We start from the raw sequence: 20,161 nt of genomic DNA on the forward strand, positions 1-20,161 counted from the left end.
ATAAGGGATCCTATACCTGTACTTGTTTCACATAATTTTTGTTTTTGTACTATTTCATATTACACTGTTTAATTTCAGTACCAATATATTCATGTAAATACATATGGCTGTCTGTTGTGTAAATTCAGGTTATCTTTATTCTGGGTGCCAAAAAAACGGCAAAATGGCCATGTGATCTACAAGCATAGATCTCGTTAAAATGTAATGTGGTGCATGTGACTGAAACTGTGTGAAGGCTTTGCATGAATTTAAACATTAAAGACCCAAGAGAAACAATAAAGTCATACAGAGAGACACAGATTAGGCTGTTTAAGACATCAAAATGAATGTGAAAAGTAGCCGTTTTGTTTTGGAAAAATGTCTAAACTCAATACAAATGACAGTATACCCCCAATATTCCCGGACACTCGCCATTTTGCCCTGACAGCCCATGACCCACCAATGCATCACCACTTTTTGGTTCTGAAAATCAGGGCTGTTCCATGAAAATTGAGACTGCTATAGCAGCACAGAATATACCCCCATAGAGATGTCATAACATTTTTAGAATGTGAGAAGTGATAGAAGCCAGAAATACATTTACAAGTATGTATAATTATGATTTAAAGTACAGAGAACTCTAAAGGGCACATGTTTGACTACACAGATTGTAGAATTTTTCTATTAAGATATTGCATTTGCTTTGTGCAGTCTCTTTTTAGCAAAATTTTGGGGGAAACATTCAAATATGAATTGGGGGTTTTCAGAGGAATTTGTAACTCTGTTTCAATCTTTTGACTGTCCGTAAACTTGTTCTTTAAAATACTTCATGAAGACAGCCAAGAAGTGTTTTAATGAACTGACACATTGCTCTGTGTAATTAAATCTATTTTCTTCTATGGGTATTACAGTTCAGTGGCAGCACAGATGGGAATCTTGCCTAAAAACAATGAGCACTGCTTTAATTTCTCAACATGTGGCTGTGGAGTTTTAACCTCTGCACTTGCTATGCTTCCTTATCTCATTTGCTCTTCAACTTAAACCTGCTAAGGCAAGGGTGCCCAGGATGTCGATCGAGGTCTACCAGTAGATCCCTGTCATGTTCCTGGTAGACCGCGACCTGGGGCCCCGCGTCGGAATAAGAGATGGCTGGCTGGACTCAAAGCAGAGGAGGAGGGTGGCTAAGAGAAGAAGGGCGGAAGTGCTGGCAATAAAGAGAAGGGCGGAAGGGCAGGTTGAGCTGAGGGTGTGGCCACAAAAAATAGGCGTGGATTAAAAAATTGCCGCACATTATCAAGGTAGATCTCCTGATGGGGGCCAGGTGTCGAGAATAAATCCCAGTGTAACAAAGTCTGGGCACCCCTGTGCTAAGGGTTTTAAATACTGTAGCAACGTAAACAGTGAGTTTTAGAAAAGGTTTTTTGCAGATCATGAAAAAGTGTTTTAAAGTCAGCTGGTCTGAAAAAACTGCTAGTTTGTAAAAGAATGGAAGTTGATGTTACCACATTACTTAATTTCCCCCATGGAAACACAAAATGAAGTCTTTTAAAAAAAAAAGTTTACAGCACTAATTTACCTTAATTAACTTATTATTGTCTGTGAAGGTTTTTATTTATCCAGGTCATGATAAATCTAGTAAAGGCATATCTAAATTAACACCTGTCCTAATGTTTAATGTTACCATAATGTTTGGATTATGTGGTTTATGTGGTTTCATTTGGCACCTTGAGTACAACACCTATGTAAATACATTTCATAGCACTATGGTGATGTGTTTATGGTAATTGTAGTACCCTTAAGCAATTAGATAAATTTGAAATGAAGAAGCCATTTTAATGAGTGGTCAGATATTTATGGGATTATTCAGGAAGAATATATGGACATTTCATCTTGAATATTTGTTAATATTGAACAGAATATGTTTCTATGAGGATTTTATGTATATCTGTACTGTATAGTTTATGTATTCAATAAATGTTTTACTTATCTGTAATTTGGGCTTTAGAATGTTTGAGAAATTACTGTTATTTACATTTCCCCCCACTTTTTAAAGTTTTCTTTTTAAACTTAAATAAGAACTTACTTTTCCATAAGCATTTTTCTGTTAGTCAGGGAGCATTTTACTGTTCTTATTCTTGTGAATATAGTTATATGCTAAAACCCTGACATTATGAGTGTGTTTGTGAAGATCTTTAACTAGGATTCTTTAACCAGGATTCGGTTTGGGATTCGGCATTTTTCAGCAGGATTCGTATTCGGCCGAATCCTTCTGCCCAGCCAATCTGAATCCTAGTTTTTGTTACTGTTCTATAAGCAGTAAGAGTTTTTCTCTTGCCTTATAATATATCATGTTGGGAAATATTAACTCTAAAATATTTTGCTATGAATCCTATCTGTAGGCTTTCTAGTTTGGTTACAGTTGTTGAAGCTGATGCTGCAAAACTTTAGCTTGCTCAAGGCAAACCTATTGTAATTCTTCCTATATGCATTATAAATTGAATGCGTAAACCTAAAAGAGGGGTTTCATTTGGGCTAATTTGAGGATAAATACAAATGTGCTTCATAGTTAACTGGTCTAACATAAGTCATTACTTTATACATCATATGTGGAAACTGTATGCTACATAATTTAAGAACATTCAAATAAGAAATGAAATGTCACATGTATATATGAACTAATTATAATTGTTTTCTCCAGACATATTTTGGCTAAACCAAAGTGAAAGTTATTCTTTGAAACATTGTTCCCCTTCTAGTTATTTGAATGCTTTCCACATAAACTTGCCTGGAGCAACAATGATCCTACTATAAATACTCAAATATGCATAATTTTTTGTTAAGCTGTGCATTCCAAGTAGGCAGGTTTCAGGTTCCCTTGTCCCTCTGAACTCTACACAAGTCTACACAAGAAAATACAGAAGATAATTTAGTGCCACTTTCCCAGAAGAATAGTAGCATATTCTAATGAGTTTGGCCTAACCCTCTTGGTTACCTATACCTATGCCACTCTTTTCCACACTGACTAAAAAGGGCATTAACAAGTTATTCACTGTCATTATTTATAGCTTGACAGTTTTCCCTCTGCTCTAGTGTTTTTTAATTGATTATTCAGTTTAATACAATATACTGAATGAAAACAAGTCCAAAAAAAATCAATGTTTTCTTTTTATTTAAGGATTTGTGAATGCACAGAAGCTGAGGCTGAAATTATCTTGCAGCTTAAAGGTGAACTCAGAGAAAAGGAACTGAAACTAACAGACATACGTCTTGAGGCTCTCAGCTCAGCACATCATCTTGACCAAATCAGAGAAGCAATGAACTGCATGCAGGTTTCTGTCTTTTTTTCTTGTAATATTTTACTAATAGTGCAAGCCAGAAAAAAGAAGAAGGGAAAGAAGTTACAACCTTTTACCAAGAAACACTGAGGTATTAAAGATCAAGACAGGAATATTTAGGAAACCCAGCAACTGCCTCTTAAGGAGGGGCATGTTGTCTGCATCCAGTGCTAACATATGCCAAAGAATGCAGGCTCATCTACTCAATCATTTACATTCCAAACTTAAGTAATTATTGATGTTTTTCATTAAAATACAATTTGCTGTCCCCCAAAATATAGAGGACCCTTCATTTTAGACTACATAAACATACAAATAATTTTCAGCAATATTAATATGTGTATAATAGCCCAACATTGGTCCAGTTAATTGATTATATAGTGTAAAATTAGTAGAAATGTTTCTCAACCAAATCAGTCATCTGAATTTGTTCTGGACTGATAAAATGAGAAGTCTTAAACAGATTTTTTTAACTATGGAGTGCAAAGTATGGGGTGCCTTCAAAATGGTTGATCTGAGTTAATCTATTCAGATTGTTATTTATTAGGTCCTAATATTATTTACTATTCCCTTTAGAAGAGGCGCTGCACCCTTACCTTTTATTGTGTTAGCTGTTTTGAAATCATGAAACTGTATTACTTATTTTTCTTATAAGCAAGAAAGCTTTTTTCCTGGGCTTTTATTTTGTGTATTTTCCATGTTGAAATATTTATATACAATATATATTGAAATCAACAGGAATGTATTATGGGTAATATCTAAAAAATGTATCATATAAACGCCAGGAAATGAGCCAATTGGAAAAATCTGAAGTTTATTTGTAATATCTATGTTTTAATTTATAGAATGAAATTGAAATATTGAAAGCAGAAAATGATAGATTAAAAGCAGAAACAAGCAGTCCTGGAAAAACAGTTAGACCTTCTTCAGAATCCTCAAGTTGCACTTCATCTTCCTCACGTCAGTCCTTGGGACTCTCTTTAAATAATCTGAATGTTTCAGATCACTTCACAGCAGGTAAAGTTAGTTATTTTCTCTGTTTTGTGTGTCTGTTAAATAATGCTTCCTACTTTGTTCAATATCGTTGAGAATGATGCTCACTGATAATTGGTTTTGGTACATGTATATATTGTATAAATTTACATTGTATGTGGTTTACTTCCGTGTTTAACTGGTTACTATGCCAATACAGTTGTTAATGCCTATTTTCTGATATATAGCATCTCTTACATGTGTAGGTGTGACAGATCCTTAAACCACATGCATATGTTTAATTTTGGAATCAATATCTACTGATTCATATATGGACTATGGAACTATAAAAATGTTTAAATGTTTAAATGTACGAAGATATTAGCAGAAATTATACACTGTCGAGATTAAAATATAATGTATTGTAAATATGTATACTTAAGTTTGAATTTTCTTTTTTCCAGACAACATACTGGATGATATGAGAGATGGAACCTTCCAAAAAGAAGGATGTAGTGTTAAAATTATTGTCTCCATAAATAAAGGATTTGGACGTAAGAAGGTACTGTCTTTAATTTGTTATCTTGGATTTTTATATATATATATATATATATATATATATATATATATATATATATATATATATATATATATATATATATATATATATATATATATATATATATGCCTTAATGGAAGATGCTTCATTCAGAATGTTATATATGTGCTTGTTTGTTACAGGATGCAAAGAGTCGTTTCTATTTAATAGGATCCATTGGAGTAAGTGGGAAAACCAAATGGGACGTTCTAGATGCAGTTATTAGACGCCTGTTTAAGGTACAGTGGACTTTTTTGCAGTTTGTACATTTCCATGTGTGGTTATACAAAAAGCCTCCTGCTTTGCAGTAATAAATTGTCATGATTTTTTTATAGTGTCATTTTTAAAACTTATTACACTGCGCACATTGAAATAATGTGTACATATTTTAATCTAGTGCTACTTATGTATGCAGCACTGCACTGCATATAATTTTTTCTAACATTTACAATTTTATTTTGAATAATTGTTTTTCTTTCATATGATGGTGTGTTGGCAGCCATCCCTTTATTCATGATTCCATGCTTGCAGAAACAGCCAGCATAGCATCATGCAAGTCTTTTCAGGCAGCTACTGCCACAGTATTCAATTCTTGTCTCCCAAGTTGTATATGACCCTGAGTTTCCTCATATTTCTCCTGCGGGGGTGCTATTCTCAAATCTATCACTGGACATGCATGGATGCATTTTTAGTAGCACAGATTATTTTTTACCTGTAAGATGCAGAAACCTACTCCAGCCTTTAAGTTGCAAAGGTAAGGGGTATCTGGAGTGTCAGGATCTATTGTATGTAATATTTTAGGGTCAAAGTTACCTCTGCATCTCATTATATAATGTATTTAGGATGTGCGGATATTATTCTTGGAAGCCATTGTACCATTATACAATTGTTTGTGTGTCCATATATACATTTTTTACTTATTCATAAATCCTGTAAGTGCTCCATTTTTTCATATGGAAATTAATTTCTCATTCAAAGATTGGATTCCTGAACCATGCATGCCTCTTCCTAAGGATGTAAATCACAGCAAGTACAGACAGTTCACATCCCAAAAACAAGCATTACAGCATTTTAGCAACCACATGTACTTAGCTGTGTTAGGCCCTTTACCACTCCTGATAATATTAAATGAAAAGCACCTTGAGTTATAAACATGTAGCTATAAAAGGTAGACCTCCATCTATCACCACTGTGCGCTTTAGCCACGCGCATTGCAGAATGATCAGAAGCCATAAGTGGTAGATGGGCATGACATCAGCAGTCCATCTCTCCATGTGCTGTAGTCTTTAGGGCAAGATGGGGTGCTTTGGTGGTACTGGGAAATAGAGCTTTCTGCAGTCAACAACTTAACTGTGTGAAAATGCTCCACATTTACATAAGGCACAGTTCAAAAGAGACCATAAAACACTTAAAAATGTTTAAAAGTAGCTTAGCTGTTGATGCACTTGGTGTCTGTGTTTCCCCAATTACCAATCACAAATGAAACAATGTTGAAATCAGCCAACAACTGAAAGCATTGGAAACCATGGCTATGTTTACTGTGCAGTGTACATACTACATGTTTTGGCCATAGCTCTATATGAAGTGACACTTGATGAAAGGCTAAGCCCGAAATATGGGTTTCTCTGCCTCTTTTCATGCACTTTATTTCTCCCATTTTCTACATAGGATCATAGATATTTGAACCATCAAAAAAATGAATGCAAATGAGGTGACTACTTTGTGTGGCAATTTTGTATGCAATTGTTTATTACAATCTCCACAAAATACTGCTCTTCCACATTGTTTGACTGCTACATTTGGGGTGTTTACTCATGCAGTTGCTATGAGGTACATTCTAACACGCACTTCTACGTGGACTTATGAATGCTTATCACAGACAAAATAGATCTTAATACATTTTTATATATATTCAGCATTCATTACCCTCCCTCTGGGTACAGATAGACTGTATGGATGAGACCAATTGGTGGCATTCTTTGGAACACACCTCAAAACAACTGTGTGGATATGTACCTTTACACTTATAATGACTTATAATGACTTATAATGACCACATGTATGAACTTCATCTGCATCACTAGTTTAAGTAATAACCTGGTTAGTATTTGGATGTATTTTAACCAATCTCCTTCTAAAAAAAGAAATATATGTATTATATTTCTTGACAGATCTACACAATGTATTCTACTATCTTCAAATGCCACTGCAGGCATCACATTAAATTCTGTTTCAACAAATGTATTCTTCTTTCCTTTAAGGCTTTACACTGCACTTCTTGTTACTTTTGTGCACTCATCACTTGCTGCTGTATGCAGGTTCTTTCTTCAGATCTGTCTAAAAGCTATCCTAATTCTACTGTTGTCCCTGATAGCTTTATTTTTTTCATATTGCAGACCCTTATAATTAGAATGCGGATTGACAAGAAAGAAACCATAAATATAAATAACATACAGTTTCATATTTATATTTTGTTCTTGTTATAATTCTATTTGCTTTGATATTATTTTCTCTCTGATCCACCTTGGCTGCTAGTTACAGTTTAAAATTCATATCCGTTGAAGGCAGAATCGAATTCTGAATATTAAAAGGAACACACAATTTTGGGTAAATTCCCCTTTAATATACACAAAGCTTTCTTAATATTACTATCTTTCCCCCTATATTTGCTCCAAATGAGACCTATTATTCTCAGGGGGTGAGCCCTTGCAACGGTATCAATGTAGGGTACAATACACTGTAGGTAGATGAATATCCAAAGAATGGGCAACAGTGGTTCTTGGAACATTCACCAGAACTGATTAATTAGAACAGATCCACAAAAGATAATATAGAAATTAGCATTTGCATATTTCTTTGATGAGAATTTCAACACATACAACTTTTGTGACCATACTTTTCTAAGTGCAAAATACCAATAATTTTTCAATTATAGCCACTTTGTTTCCATTAACCCTTTTATTTTTCAATGTCAAACAACATGCAGTATGACATAGATAAAAGAAGAAGCCAAAAAAAGTAGAATCTACAGGGCACCCAGTTTTTTGTGCCTGCACTATAAATATTACAATCGGCAGAAAGCTGAAGTTAAAGCCTGCAAGAAGGTCCTGTATTGTAGCCCACTACTTAATCCACAGAATCTGGTTTTTTTTTTCCAAACCAAAATGCAGTTATTTTAGCTGGGTTCTTCTATTAAATTCATTGATATGTTGTTGGTTTTTTTTTCTCTTTAGGAATACATATACCGTTTGGATCCTGCTGCTAATTTGGGCTTAACCTCTGACTCCATCTCCAGTTACTGCATAGGGGATATAATTCGAGCAAACAATTCTGAAGTGCCTGAAATGCTACCTTGTGGATATTTGGTAGGAGATAACAACACAATCACTGTGAACCTTAAAGGTAAATGCCACATAATGGTTTATTGTTGCACATGAGCTGGGGCAGTCTTTAATTTTATGGGAGCTTGTTATATTATGATTACTAATAGTCATTCCATACTTTTCAAATACAAATGTTAGCTTAAACAGTTGGTCTTTCATTTTGCCTTAAGCATTTCTAATGTGTGTGTTTTCTTATTTGCAATGTGATAGGTCATACCATGTCTACTTTTGTAAGTGTTACTACATTTTGTTAAAGGAACAGTAACACCAAAGAATGAAAGTGTTTTAAAGCAATATAAATATAATGTAGTGTTTAGTGATGTAGCGAACCGCCGATAATGTGTTCGCGAACGCCGTTCGCGAACACCGGCAAAAAATGCGAACAGTTCGCGAACAGTTCGCGAACTTCGAACATCCGAAAATCGTTCGATTCGAACGATCGAAGGATTTTAATCGTTCGATCGAACGATTTTCGTTCGAATCGAACGATCGAAGCCATTCGATCGAATGATTTCATTCAATCCAATGGCTTCGATCGTTCGATTTGAACGAAAATCCTTCGATTTTAGCGATCGAATGGTCGAACGATTTTGACGCGAACGCCTATTGGCGAACGTCGCGCGACGTTCGCGAACTTGCGGCGGACGCGAACAGCCGATGTTCGCGCGAACAAGTTCGCCGGCGAACAGTCCGCGACATCCCTAGTAGTGTTGCCCTCCACTGGTAAAACTGATATGTTTCCTTCAGCAACACTACTGTAGGTAATAAATACAAGCGGCTGTGTAGCAATGGTGGAAATTGAAAAAAGACTAAATGGCACAGGTTAAATAGTGGATAACAGATAACATCATTATGATCTGCATAGCTTATCTGCGATCTGCTGTGTAACATGAGCCTTTTCTCCTTTAAATGGCTGCCGACTACGTCAAAGTCATCCCATATCTTTGACTTTGATGTTGTTTGCCAGCTTAAATATATATATTGCAATATATGGACAAACAATCCCTGTTTTGTTTAAATGGTAAGGCATTTTTTAGTGGCTGTATGCACAAAATGTCTCAATGTCTTAAATATATTGATAATGGGTTGAGTGCAGAGGACTCTTGTATTTTTCTATATAAAATGTGGATGCCATATAGTCAATAAAATATCCCATAATTATAATATGTAATACAGGGTAAAAACATTAGCAGTTACAGTGAAGTCAAATATTCTGGCATATGGGAATACAGTATCTTTATAGCTTTTCCTGTAAAAATATTTCCCATATGGATAAATAATCTTTATATTGATGATTTAACATTTATATTCAATAGTCTTTTTGTCATTTTCTGTCATCTAATATGTCATATCATTTACAGTTCTGGCATCAGTTTCACAGCATGGACAAGCTTGCAGTTGAAATATTACAATTTTTATTGTTTTCGTATTATGAATTAAAAGAGAATTTTTAGTTGTAGAAAGGAGAGCTATTATTCTAGTAGAAGATAAATTATTTATGATTTGTTACATATTGTAGTCAGTAAGCAATTTCCAAAGAGATAATCTGTCTTTGTGAAATTCATGTGCCACAATATTTTATGGCCAATTTATATTCATTCTTCTGATGTAATCGATTTGGAAATCACACCGATGGTTGCTGGTCTTGCTACTTGTTGATTAATGTGCACAAGGCATTTTTAATCTAGAATCGCTGTAACCATGATTGCAGTTTAACAAAGGGACTTCTACTACACCATTCTACTTTATTTATAATAATAATAATTGCATTATTTTTTTTAACTAGGATTAGAGGAAAACAGTTTGGACAGTATTGTGTTTGATACGCTCATTCCTAAACCAATTATTCAGCGCTACATTAATTTATTGATGGAACATCACAGGATTATATTATCCGGGCCCAGCGGCACAGGGAAGACATATCTAGCAAACAAACTTGCGGAATATATTATAAATAAAAATGGCAGAAAGAAAATTGAGGAAGCAGTTGCAACCTTTAATGTGGATCACAAATCAAGCAAAGTAAGTAAGCAAAAATGTGTTGTTTTCAAAATAAAACGTTTGAGGTTTATTTGCTTCTTTGTCAATACTACAGTCTTTTTGTGTGGATGCAATGACACATATATTAAGCATGGCGTCTAATGTCTTTTAATTACTGCACACAGCTTTATTTGTGTTTTATTACTTTATATACTAAAACAAGATCTTAACTCGGGTGCAATTTTCAGGCTCAGTCTCAATCTCTCACAGAGGAACCTGGTTGCAGGATAAATCAAAGAGTTCACAGCCTTGTGCTTTTATATGGTCAAGTAATCCTTGGTGACTCCTAATATCTTTATAAATTACAATAGGGTACGCTAATAAATATAAACATAAATAGGGGTATCAAATATATTAGAACAACTCTATTTCATGGTCACCTACAGTATAAACCAGCAAATACAAATGGGCTATGATGGGTTTTTATTCTCATCTTTTAATTTGGATAGATCAGTTTTACCCCTCAATGCAATCTTGATGGTGGGATCAACCTGTACTCTTTGTTCATCTTGTCAGTTGTAATCCCACATATCTTTTTTTTCAGGAACTGCGGCAATATTTAGCAAACCTTGCTGATCAGTACAGTGCCAATAATGATAGAGACCACCCTTTGGTAATAATTCTTGATAATCTTCACCATATTGGATCTCTGAGTGATATCTTCAATGGATTTCTAAATTGCAAATACAGTAAATGGTAGGTTTTCCTCTTTATAAATAACTAGAGCTAAGTGCTCCAAACCTAATTTTATATGGGGAAAAAAACTGATATGAACACACAAACACATAAGCAACTATTATTTCAAATGTAACAATAAGAAAGAGATTATTTTTACTGCATACTGCAATCATACATTAACTGTCTATTAACTTCTACATTTCTAACTGTAATCATTTTTACTCAAAATATCACCCAAATCCAAAAGCCTATGAAGAAGTGTTATTCCCCATAGTATAACAGAAATAGAGAGGAAGAGAGAAGCTGAATTTAGGAATGACTAAAACAAAATCAATAAATTACTTACTTTTTTATGGTCAGAAACATTATTTCTGCAGACAGCATATGAATCTCATATGATTTAAAGTACCGATGTCTAGTGCACAGACCAATTTTCTGCCATTGCAAACCAAATGTTTGTATTTATGTGTCATGCATTAATATAGATTTCAAGGACAGTGTCCTTGATACATTTCTCAAGCTTTAAATGGGCCCTCAAGCAGTCATATGTTCTGTTTTTCCTATTGTTATCATATAGAAGATTAATTATTATTAAACATTTATAACCCACGTAGACAATTACATGTTTATACTGTCAAATTAATCTTCTCATCATAAATTCTGTTCTGTGATAATGGTAGTTTCCATTGCTCCCCTACTGAAACATTCTACAGTGGTTTTTGTCAAGCACTTGGGTACAGTCTGTGCTTTCACTAGCTTTTTAACCTTGTGTGATCGCATACAAAACACTCAAAATAATCCTCCAAAGAACCTTGCAAAGTACAAATGCACTGGGTTTTTATTTGTAAGCCCAGTATTTTCTAGCCTTTTCAAATAGGTTTGTTGATACTGCCATGATTGCAATAATCTGTAAGGTTCACCAAAACAAAGATGCTATTCATGCAGTATGTACAGCTTTCCTATATTTTTCCTGTCTCAATGGAAAATATCTTTTATGCACCCATGAAGTCATTGGAAAACCCAGCAGGCATGTTGTGTTATTAGTTGATCTGGTCCATACTCGTATGCGATTCTGTTCTTGCTAGAATGTTGGAAGGGAATCTTGCAAACTATCCTCCAGCTTTCCTCCTGCCTATCCTATCAGGGTTTGCCCCAGTCCTCTGAAAAGACTTAGCAAAATAATGTTTCACAGCAGGAAAAAGGGTCATCTGAGAGGTTGTACCCCTCTCTCCATTTTTTGAGTTTACAGCTCTGCACACAAAATTTCATATAAACACATTAGCATTAGGTCACTCTGACCTTAACCTAAATTTGACAACCTCTCCTCTCTTGTACAATTAGTTGCACTAAAACACTGCTTCTGCCTCTGGGGCTGATTTATAAACCATCACATATTTTACTGAGAAACATCGATGGTAACTATTCATTATAAAATTACTGATGGCTTCTTGTTAAAATACATTCGTGATAGTGAGTAAAGTGCTATTCTGTTAGTTTTCTGCCTCTTAAATTTGCATAAATTTGTTTTCATCAAATTGTGTTTCCGTTAAATTGTTAAGCAGATTGCAATATAGCCAAGCCAATGTACCTCTTTTCTGCTTCTGAAAAATGGCATTGTTCTAATGTTTGTATCATTTCTTATTTTGTTTTTTTATAGCCCATATATCATTGGGACAATGAATCAAAGTATTTCATGCTCACCAAATTTAGAGCTGCACCACAATTTCAGGTAAAAAAGGGCTGTATATGTAGAAATTATTTATTTACAATATACTAAAGAAGATATGGGAGATGGCCTTCCTGTAATTTAAGGCTTTCTTGATTTCCAGATAGTTATATTATAAGCACAAAGCAACACGAAAAGCACCCATCATAATAAAATGTAAAGCTCTTGTTTCTTTTATGTAATGTGTATCTGTGTTGGCCATTGCAGGTGGGTACTCTGTTCAAATCATACTGATCCAGTTAAAGGCTTCCTTGGAAGGTACTTGCGACGAAAACTAATTGAAATAGAGATAGAGCAAAACATGAGGAATAATGACCTTATAAAAATCATTGAGTGGGTTCCAAAAGCTTGGCACCATATCAATGACTTCTTGGAAACACATAGTTCCTCAGATGTAACCATTGGTAAGTCTTATAAGAAAATGTACACTGGGTAGTGACATTTAACATTTTATATGTCCCGATGCAAATCCATATGATTTATAAAAATGCTTATCTTTTAATATTTCTTAAATTTAAACACAATAATAGAACTTTTTATTTGGAATTTGGGGCTTTCTGGATACTGAGGTTATTTTTTGTAGAAAGTTGATATGCTTTTAAGCTTTATATGCTTGAAAGATCAATATGGATTCATGCAGCTTAGTTATCAGCAAGCACAAGGTAATGATTTAAAATTACAGAGAAAAAGATCTGTACAAAAAAGTTTACCTTGTTTATATAGGAATGTAAGGGGAATGGGAATTCTGTTTTAGAGCTTTCTGTATTAATGGTTTCCAGGTATTAGATTCCATACCTGTACTTAGTGTTCATATCGACCTCAGCTGTCCTGACTGTTATGGAGTGTAGGACTTCGTTGTTGCACAAACTCTCTTCTATGTTGCACTAGTATGCCTCATCTGCAATGGCTCATGAATACATATCTATTATGTTCATGTCCCTCATCATTCATTTAGCGTGTAGGAGGGAATAGAAAGTGTTGAATCGTGAAATAAATTCATTCCTTTTCTTAGCCCTCCAATAATTAAACATTTTAAACAATGTTAAAGAAAAAAGGTAAACTGCAAACTTTTTTTAATGTTCAATGAAAGGGCCATAGAGGAAAATAAATTATTTGACCATAACACACGTCTTTATGACAGGCTGTCAAAATAAGGTTTGTTTGATTCTCTGAATTCCATGAATAAACCAGTTCCGAGGGGACTTATAGCATCCTCTTACCATTCCTGGGCTTTAATAAAAGGGTAATTTGCATTTTTATAGTCATACTATTATATAATTAGGTTATCTAAATCTCTCATAACCTCAAGCCATAGTTGGCCTATGTCATATAATGGGTATTAGGATCTAGTTTTATTGTCTGTAATCATCTGTATTTTTTCATTTATATACTTCTTCTGTATATGGTTAATGTATTTTATTTCCTAATTGGCTTCTCCAGATACTGCCTTATTCTAAGTAGTATTCTTCTTTGCCATTTGTTTTTGTCAAAAGGCATTTTAGTAATCCCTATTTTAATTAATTCATTTTTATTTTCTTTTTCAAGACATTATAGGAAAACACTAGAAATTGTTGGAAAGGATCAGTACAGTGGGACATTTAGAGCAATCCATTAAATTAAAACATGTTTCATCTTAAATCTTTCAAATTTTAAACTTCAGTCAATCACTTCTGTTTTACAGTATCATGGACTGCCACTCTACTCCACTGAGCTTAATGTTACAGACTCCTGTCCTATACAACATAAAAGCTGAAACATATTTTTGAAGTACAGTGAAACCTCAATTTTACATCCCCTGATTTTACGTTTTACCTTGCTTTACATTGTTTTTTTGTGGTTCTACAAATGTATGACGTATATATACATTTCCCTGATTTTACACTTTCTCTGATTTTACATTTTCCCTGATTTTTCATGATTTTATTCTGGTCCCTTGAAAAACATAATATGGGGGTCTTACTGTAAAAAATTTTCTAGACTAATTCATATGGCATTAGGCATTGGGGTGATTTCTGAAATTTCCCACATCAAAAGTAAGAAATTACACTGAGAATAACTGGAGTATATGAATAGATTAAAAAGGTGAAAATTTACATTTCTGGTCACGGTATAAGCAAATAAGCAGCTGAGGGTCCAGTTGTGTTATAGGGCATTTGAATGGAGGTTCATCAGAGCAGATGCAGGAGCAGCACACTGCATTGTGACCACAGTTACATAGAACTGGATGCTTATGGAGTCCTTTTGTTCTGCTTTTGTGTGTATGACAAAATTCAATCCACAGCTGGTTGTGTTCACAATGTAGGATATTTGCACTGAATTGGCTGTACATTTTATGCCTATTCACACGCGTATTTTCTTCACTTCACCTAAATCCCCTCAGTTTTTCGTCTGTACCCAACCTTAGAATGTAGTTTAATAATTCCATTTGTTTTGCTCTAAAGCAACAGTGAAAGGTTTTTTCACAATTGTGTATGTATGCAAAAATTTTTTTTTTACATTTTAACACATAAATAATTATCTTAAAAGAATGATCTGCATCAAGAGCTGCTGATGCTGTTACTGCCTCTTTACATATTTACTGTAGACATTGCTGTGCCTTTGTACTGGCAGCTAATAATGTGTCTTTACAGCAGGGGAAATGAGCTGAGCTCTGGTAAAATTGGTATTAATATATACAGACACACTCACCTCCGGGAACTCTAACCCTAAAATTTCTGTATCCACAATATACTATTTCAGATGGAGACTGGATTAAGATAAACCAAATGGATGAGCAATGTTCCCTCTAAGCTGTGTGCTCAAGTGTGTGCACACAAATCTTGAACCCAGCGCATACAAGTTTAAAATGAGCGCACAAAATATTTTTTTTGCATACATAGCCAAGAAGGAATTACATAGAGCATTGTATATGAAGCATATACCATTATGTATAAGGTATCAAAGAAAGACCATAGATATTGCTATTTATGACAATAATAAAACAGAAAAAATATTGGTAAAACATTCAATAAAGTTTTTTTTTAAAATATGTTATTAAAACCATACTACCTGTATTGCCTAGGTCCCCGACTTTTCCTTTCCTGCCCAATGGATGTGGATGGATCTAAAATATGGTATACAGACCTTTGGAACTATTCAGTAATTCCTTATCTGCTGGAGGCAGTGAGAGAGGGACTACAGGTACAACAATTATTTCTTAAACGAATCATAACAAATATAATTCGGACTTATAATAATATTGACATAAATAGATAACTGGAGCAACTGTTCATTGGGTTATTTGGGGTTTAAGCGTGCCTTGTTTTTAGTAACCTAATGGCCAAATGCCCCAAATGCTGGGTTACACAGGGTGAATTCAGGCAGTTTGATTACTAAAATGGCAAATGCCCAAATCATCCTGCCATTGATGTCTGAAAATGTTGGCTGATTTACAAACATACAATATGTGCTAAATTGCACTATTACAGTTTCCCATAGAAAGCAATCAAATGTTCAGTTTCATTTTCTATCTAGTAACAGCCAAGCAAAGTGCTGATTGTTAGCTATGGACCAGTGAACTTGTGCCATTTAATAGCTTTTAGAAGCCATGTAACAATGTCATTATGTATTTAAACCCAAATATAATGTTGCAGATGTATGGAAAAAGAGCCCCTTGGGAAGATCCATCAAAGTGGGTATTGGAGACATTTCCTTGGAGTACTTCATCACAACAGCAAAGCCCAGCCTTATTACAGTTGAGACCAGAGGATGTGGGCTATGATGGATTTGCCACTGCCAAAGAGGGAACAACCTCAAAAAATGTTTCACGGAGCGAAAAAGAGGGTGACCCATTGGTAAGTAATTTAAAGAAAAGAGAAGTATTCCTTTTTGAGTATTGCTTTTTTATACTAAATGATAAGGTCACAATCCCAAGACTTGCCTCATATTCTAACATTTTTGGATTTATTGTGTTAACATGAAAGATCCATTGAGATAGGAGCAGGAAGATAATATGGGTGCATTACAAACAGTAGGTACAATACCTGTTTATTATGGGTGCTACTTTTACATATACATTGGTCTAACAGACAGTTAGCGAAGACTTATAACAGCTCCACTATTATGTTCATATGTGTACGATATATTATTTAATGAGTAATCCCATGTTCTTTAATTTATGACAAAGTGAAAGCCATAATGTAAATCACAGATCACTGCAAGAGGACAGTTGGCCAGGGGTGCTGTGCCAATGAGGTCAGTTGAGAAACTTGCCGCAGGCGGCAGCCCACCACTAGTTACCAGGGGCAGCAAAAATTCTGCTCCTGGTAACTTTAAGAGCCGAATTTACAGTTTTCAAACCAGTAATTTGGCTCCGCTAGCGCAGAGAGCACAATTATGCTCTCTGCACTAACGTCCTGGCACCCCTGGACCCTTCTGCCTTCTACATGGACCCCCTGACCTTGCTACAGCAAGCTGCCTCAGGGGGTGGAGAGGCCAGGATTGCCTTTGCAGTAGGCTAATGAAGATCATCCCAATAATCTAAATATGGTGGTTTGTACATATATAAAGCTGAATACTTTGAATGATAGCATAATGGTTAGCACTGCTGTGTTTCTAGGTTTGTTTCCAACCAGGGCATTACATGTAAGGGATTTGTTTGTTCTGTGCATGGTTGCCTACAATATCTCCAACAAAACAATGAAGTGTTGCTGCTATATTGGAAAATAATATTTACAGATACGTGGCAAAGAGCCTGCTATAGGTTGCCTGTGACAGCTTTGCTCATATGCAACATATTCATGTCTCAAATACAGGTATGGGATCCAGAACACCATTATCCAGAAAGCTCTGAATTATGGGAAGGTCGTCTCCCATAGACTCAATTTTATCCAAATAAATACATTTTTAAAAACTTTTTACTTTTTTTCTATAATAATAAAACAGTACTTATACTTGAATCAAACTAAGATTATAATTAATACTTATTGGAGGCAAAACAATACTACTGGATTTATTTAGTGCTTAAATAATTTTTGAGTAGATTTAGGGTATGAAGATCCAAATTATGGAAATATCCATTACCTGGAAAACCCGAGGTCCAGAGCATTCTGTATAACGGGTCCCTTACCTGTACCATAATTATACTCATTTCTAAATAAAAACATCTGGGTATGAAATTTATATTGAATTTTAATTATGGTATTAATAGTTTGGTGCTAGTAAGATGTTAAACTTTGATGGGAGGCTGAAGTGAAGGAGTCTATTTGTTATCTGTGCACAAAACAGCTTCTTCCCAGTCTGGATGCATCTGTATAATACAGACAAGCCATTAATAATCTGCATAACCTTTTATTAGCTATACTAGGTACCTAGTGATGCCCAGAGATGTTCTAGCGAACATAGATAGAGTTCATATGGGTAAGCAAAAAAGATAAGTGAGGAAAGTTGTAGAGTGCATGAAATGTGTAAAGCAGAAACGAGTGCAAGCTAGTTAATTGGAGACACAGACAACAGAACAGAATAGATGGCAAGCTAATTTAAGAATGAGAAAAGCCAATCATGATCTTCCTGAATGGTTGAAATATACTATATTAAGAGTAGGGATGTAGCGAACGTCGGAAAAAAAGTTCGCGAACATATTCGCGAACTTGCGCAAAAATGCGAGCGGTTCGCGAACGGTTCGCGAACCCCATAGACTTCAATGGGAAGGCGAACTTTAACATCTAAAAAAAAAATTTCTGGCCAGAAAAATGATTTTAAAGTTGTTTAAAGGGTGCAACGACCTGGACAGTGGCATGCCAGAGGGGGATCAAGGGCAAAAATGTATCTGAAAAATCTGCCTGTGTGTGCTTGGAAGAGATAGTGTAGGGGGAGAGCTGTTAGTGATTTCAGGGACAGATGATAGTAAGTTTGCTGGCTAGTAATCTGCTTGATACTGCTCTGTATTGGAGGGACAGAAGTCTGCAGGGATTTGAGGGACATTTTAGCTTAGGTAGCTTTGCTGGCTAGTAATCTACTGTTCTCTTTAAACAACTGCCATACGTTGACCTTGTAGGCATTGTTTGCCCAGTTTTTTTGGACGCAGCCACTGAAGCACAGTTGCCAGAAAAAATATGCCATATAAATGCTGAAAATAGTAATTTTTCGCCATACGTTGACCTTGTAGACATTGTTTGCCCAGTTTTTTTGGTTGCAGCCACTGAAGCACAGTTGCCAGAAAAAATATGCCATATAAATGCTGAAAATAGTCATTTTTTGCCATACGTTGACCTTGTAGGCATTGTTTGCCCAGTTTTTTTGGTCGCAGCCACTGAAGCACAGTTGCCAGAAAAAATATGCCATATAAATGCTGAAAATAGTCATTTTTTGCCATATACGTTGAGTCAACGTATGGCAAAAAATGACTATTTTCAGCATTTATATGGCATATTTTTTCTGGCCTCTGTGCTTCAGTGGCTGCGGCCAAAAAAACTGGGCAAACAATGCCTACAAGGTCAACGTCGTTGACCTTGTAGGCATTGTTTGCCCAGTTTTTTTGGCCGCAGCCACTGAAGCACAGAGGCCAGAAAAAATATGCCATATAAATGCTGAAAATAGTCATTTTTTTGGTCGCAGCCACTGAAGCACAGTTGCCAGAAAAATTATGCCATATAAATGCTGAAAATATAAATTTTTTTGGTTGCAGCCACTGAAGCACAGAGGCCAGAAAAATTATGCCATATAAATGCTGAAAATATAAATTTTTTGGTTGCAGCCACTGAAGCACAGAGGCCAGAAAAATTATGCCATATAAATGCAGAAAATATGCATTTTTTTGGTCGCAGCCACTGAAGCACAGTTGCCAGAAAAAATATGCCATATAAATGCTGAAAATAGTCATTTTTTGCCATACGTTGACCTTGTAGACATTGTTTGCCCAGTTTTTTTGGTTGCAGCCACTGAAGCACAGAGGCCAGAAAAAATTAAACCAGTAGGGTTTGCACCCTAGTTTGTAACGGTGGCGGAGGGAGGAGGACGCTAAAGGACAGCTGTGTGTGGAGTCATGAGGCTTGAAGAGAAGGACAGCTGCATAGAAGTCAGAACAAGTCTTCCGGCGTGCAGTAACCCTCCGAGATCCACCCCTCATTCATTTTAATAAAGGTCAGGTAATCGACACTTTTGTGACCTAGGCGAGTTCTCTTCTCAGTTACAATCCCTCCTGCTGCACTGAAGGTCCTTTCTGAGAGCACACTTGAGGCTGGGCAAGACAAGAGGTTCATGGCAAATTGTGACAGCTCTGGCCACAGATCAAGCCTGCACACCCAGTAGTCCAGGGGTTCATCGCTCCTCAGAGTGTCGATATCTGCAGTTAATGCCAGGTAGTCCGCTACCTGCCGGTCGAGGCGTTCTTTGAGGGTGGATCCAGAAGGGTTGTGGCGCTGCCTTGGACAGAAAAACATTTGCATGTCTGACGTTACAGACTGGCCAAAGG

At 35.5% G+C, this 20,161-nt stretch overlaps 1 protein-coding gene across 12 annotated transcripts in view; it reads left to right on the top strand.

Annotated features, from left to right (window-relative positions):
* Positions 1–20,161, top strand: part of nav3.L (neuron navigator 3 L homeolog) — a 383,175-nt gene that overhangs the window by 353,398 nt on the left and 9,616 nt on the right. For all 12 annotated transcript variants that reach the window (XM_041586363.1, XM_018252482.2, XM_018252484.2 and 9 more), the window contains 11 exons: positions 3,155–3,308; positions 4,160–4,331; positions 4,751–4,848; positions 5,028–5,123; positions 8,118–8,286; positions 10,054–10,289; positions 10,852–11,003; positions 12,643–12,714; positions 12,919–13,115; positions 15,773–15,891; positions 16,344–16,544. In XM_041586363.1, coding sequence (XP_041442297.1) covers positions 3,155–3,308; positions 4,160–4,331; positions 4,751–4,848; positions 5,028–5,123; positions 8,118–8,286; positions 10,054–10,289; positions 10,852–11,003; positions 12,643–12,714; positions 12,919–13,115; positions 15,773–15,891; positions 16,344–16,544 — 1,666 coding nt within the window. The remainder of the gene's footprint in view (positions 1–3,154; positions 3,309–4,159; positions 4,332–4,750; positions 4,849–5,027; positions 5,124–8,117; positions 8,287–10,053; positions 10,290–10,851; positions 11,004–12,642; positions 12,715–12,918; positions 13,116–15,772; positions 15,892–16,343; positions 16,545–20,161) is intronic.

This window comes from Xenopus laevis, chromosome 3L (genome assembly GCF_017654675.1).
Source record: "Xenopus laevis strain J_2021 chromosome 3L, Xenopus_laevis_v10.1, whole genome shotgun sequence".
Lineage (NCBI taxonomy): Eukaryota > Metazoa > Chordata > Amphibia > Anura > Pipidae > Xenopus > Xenopus laevis.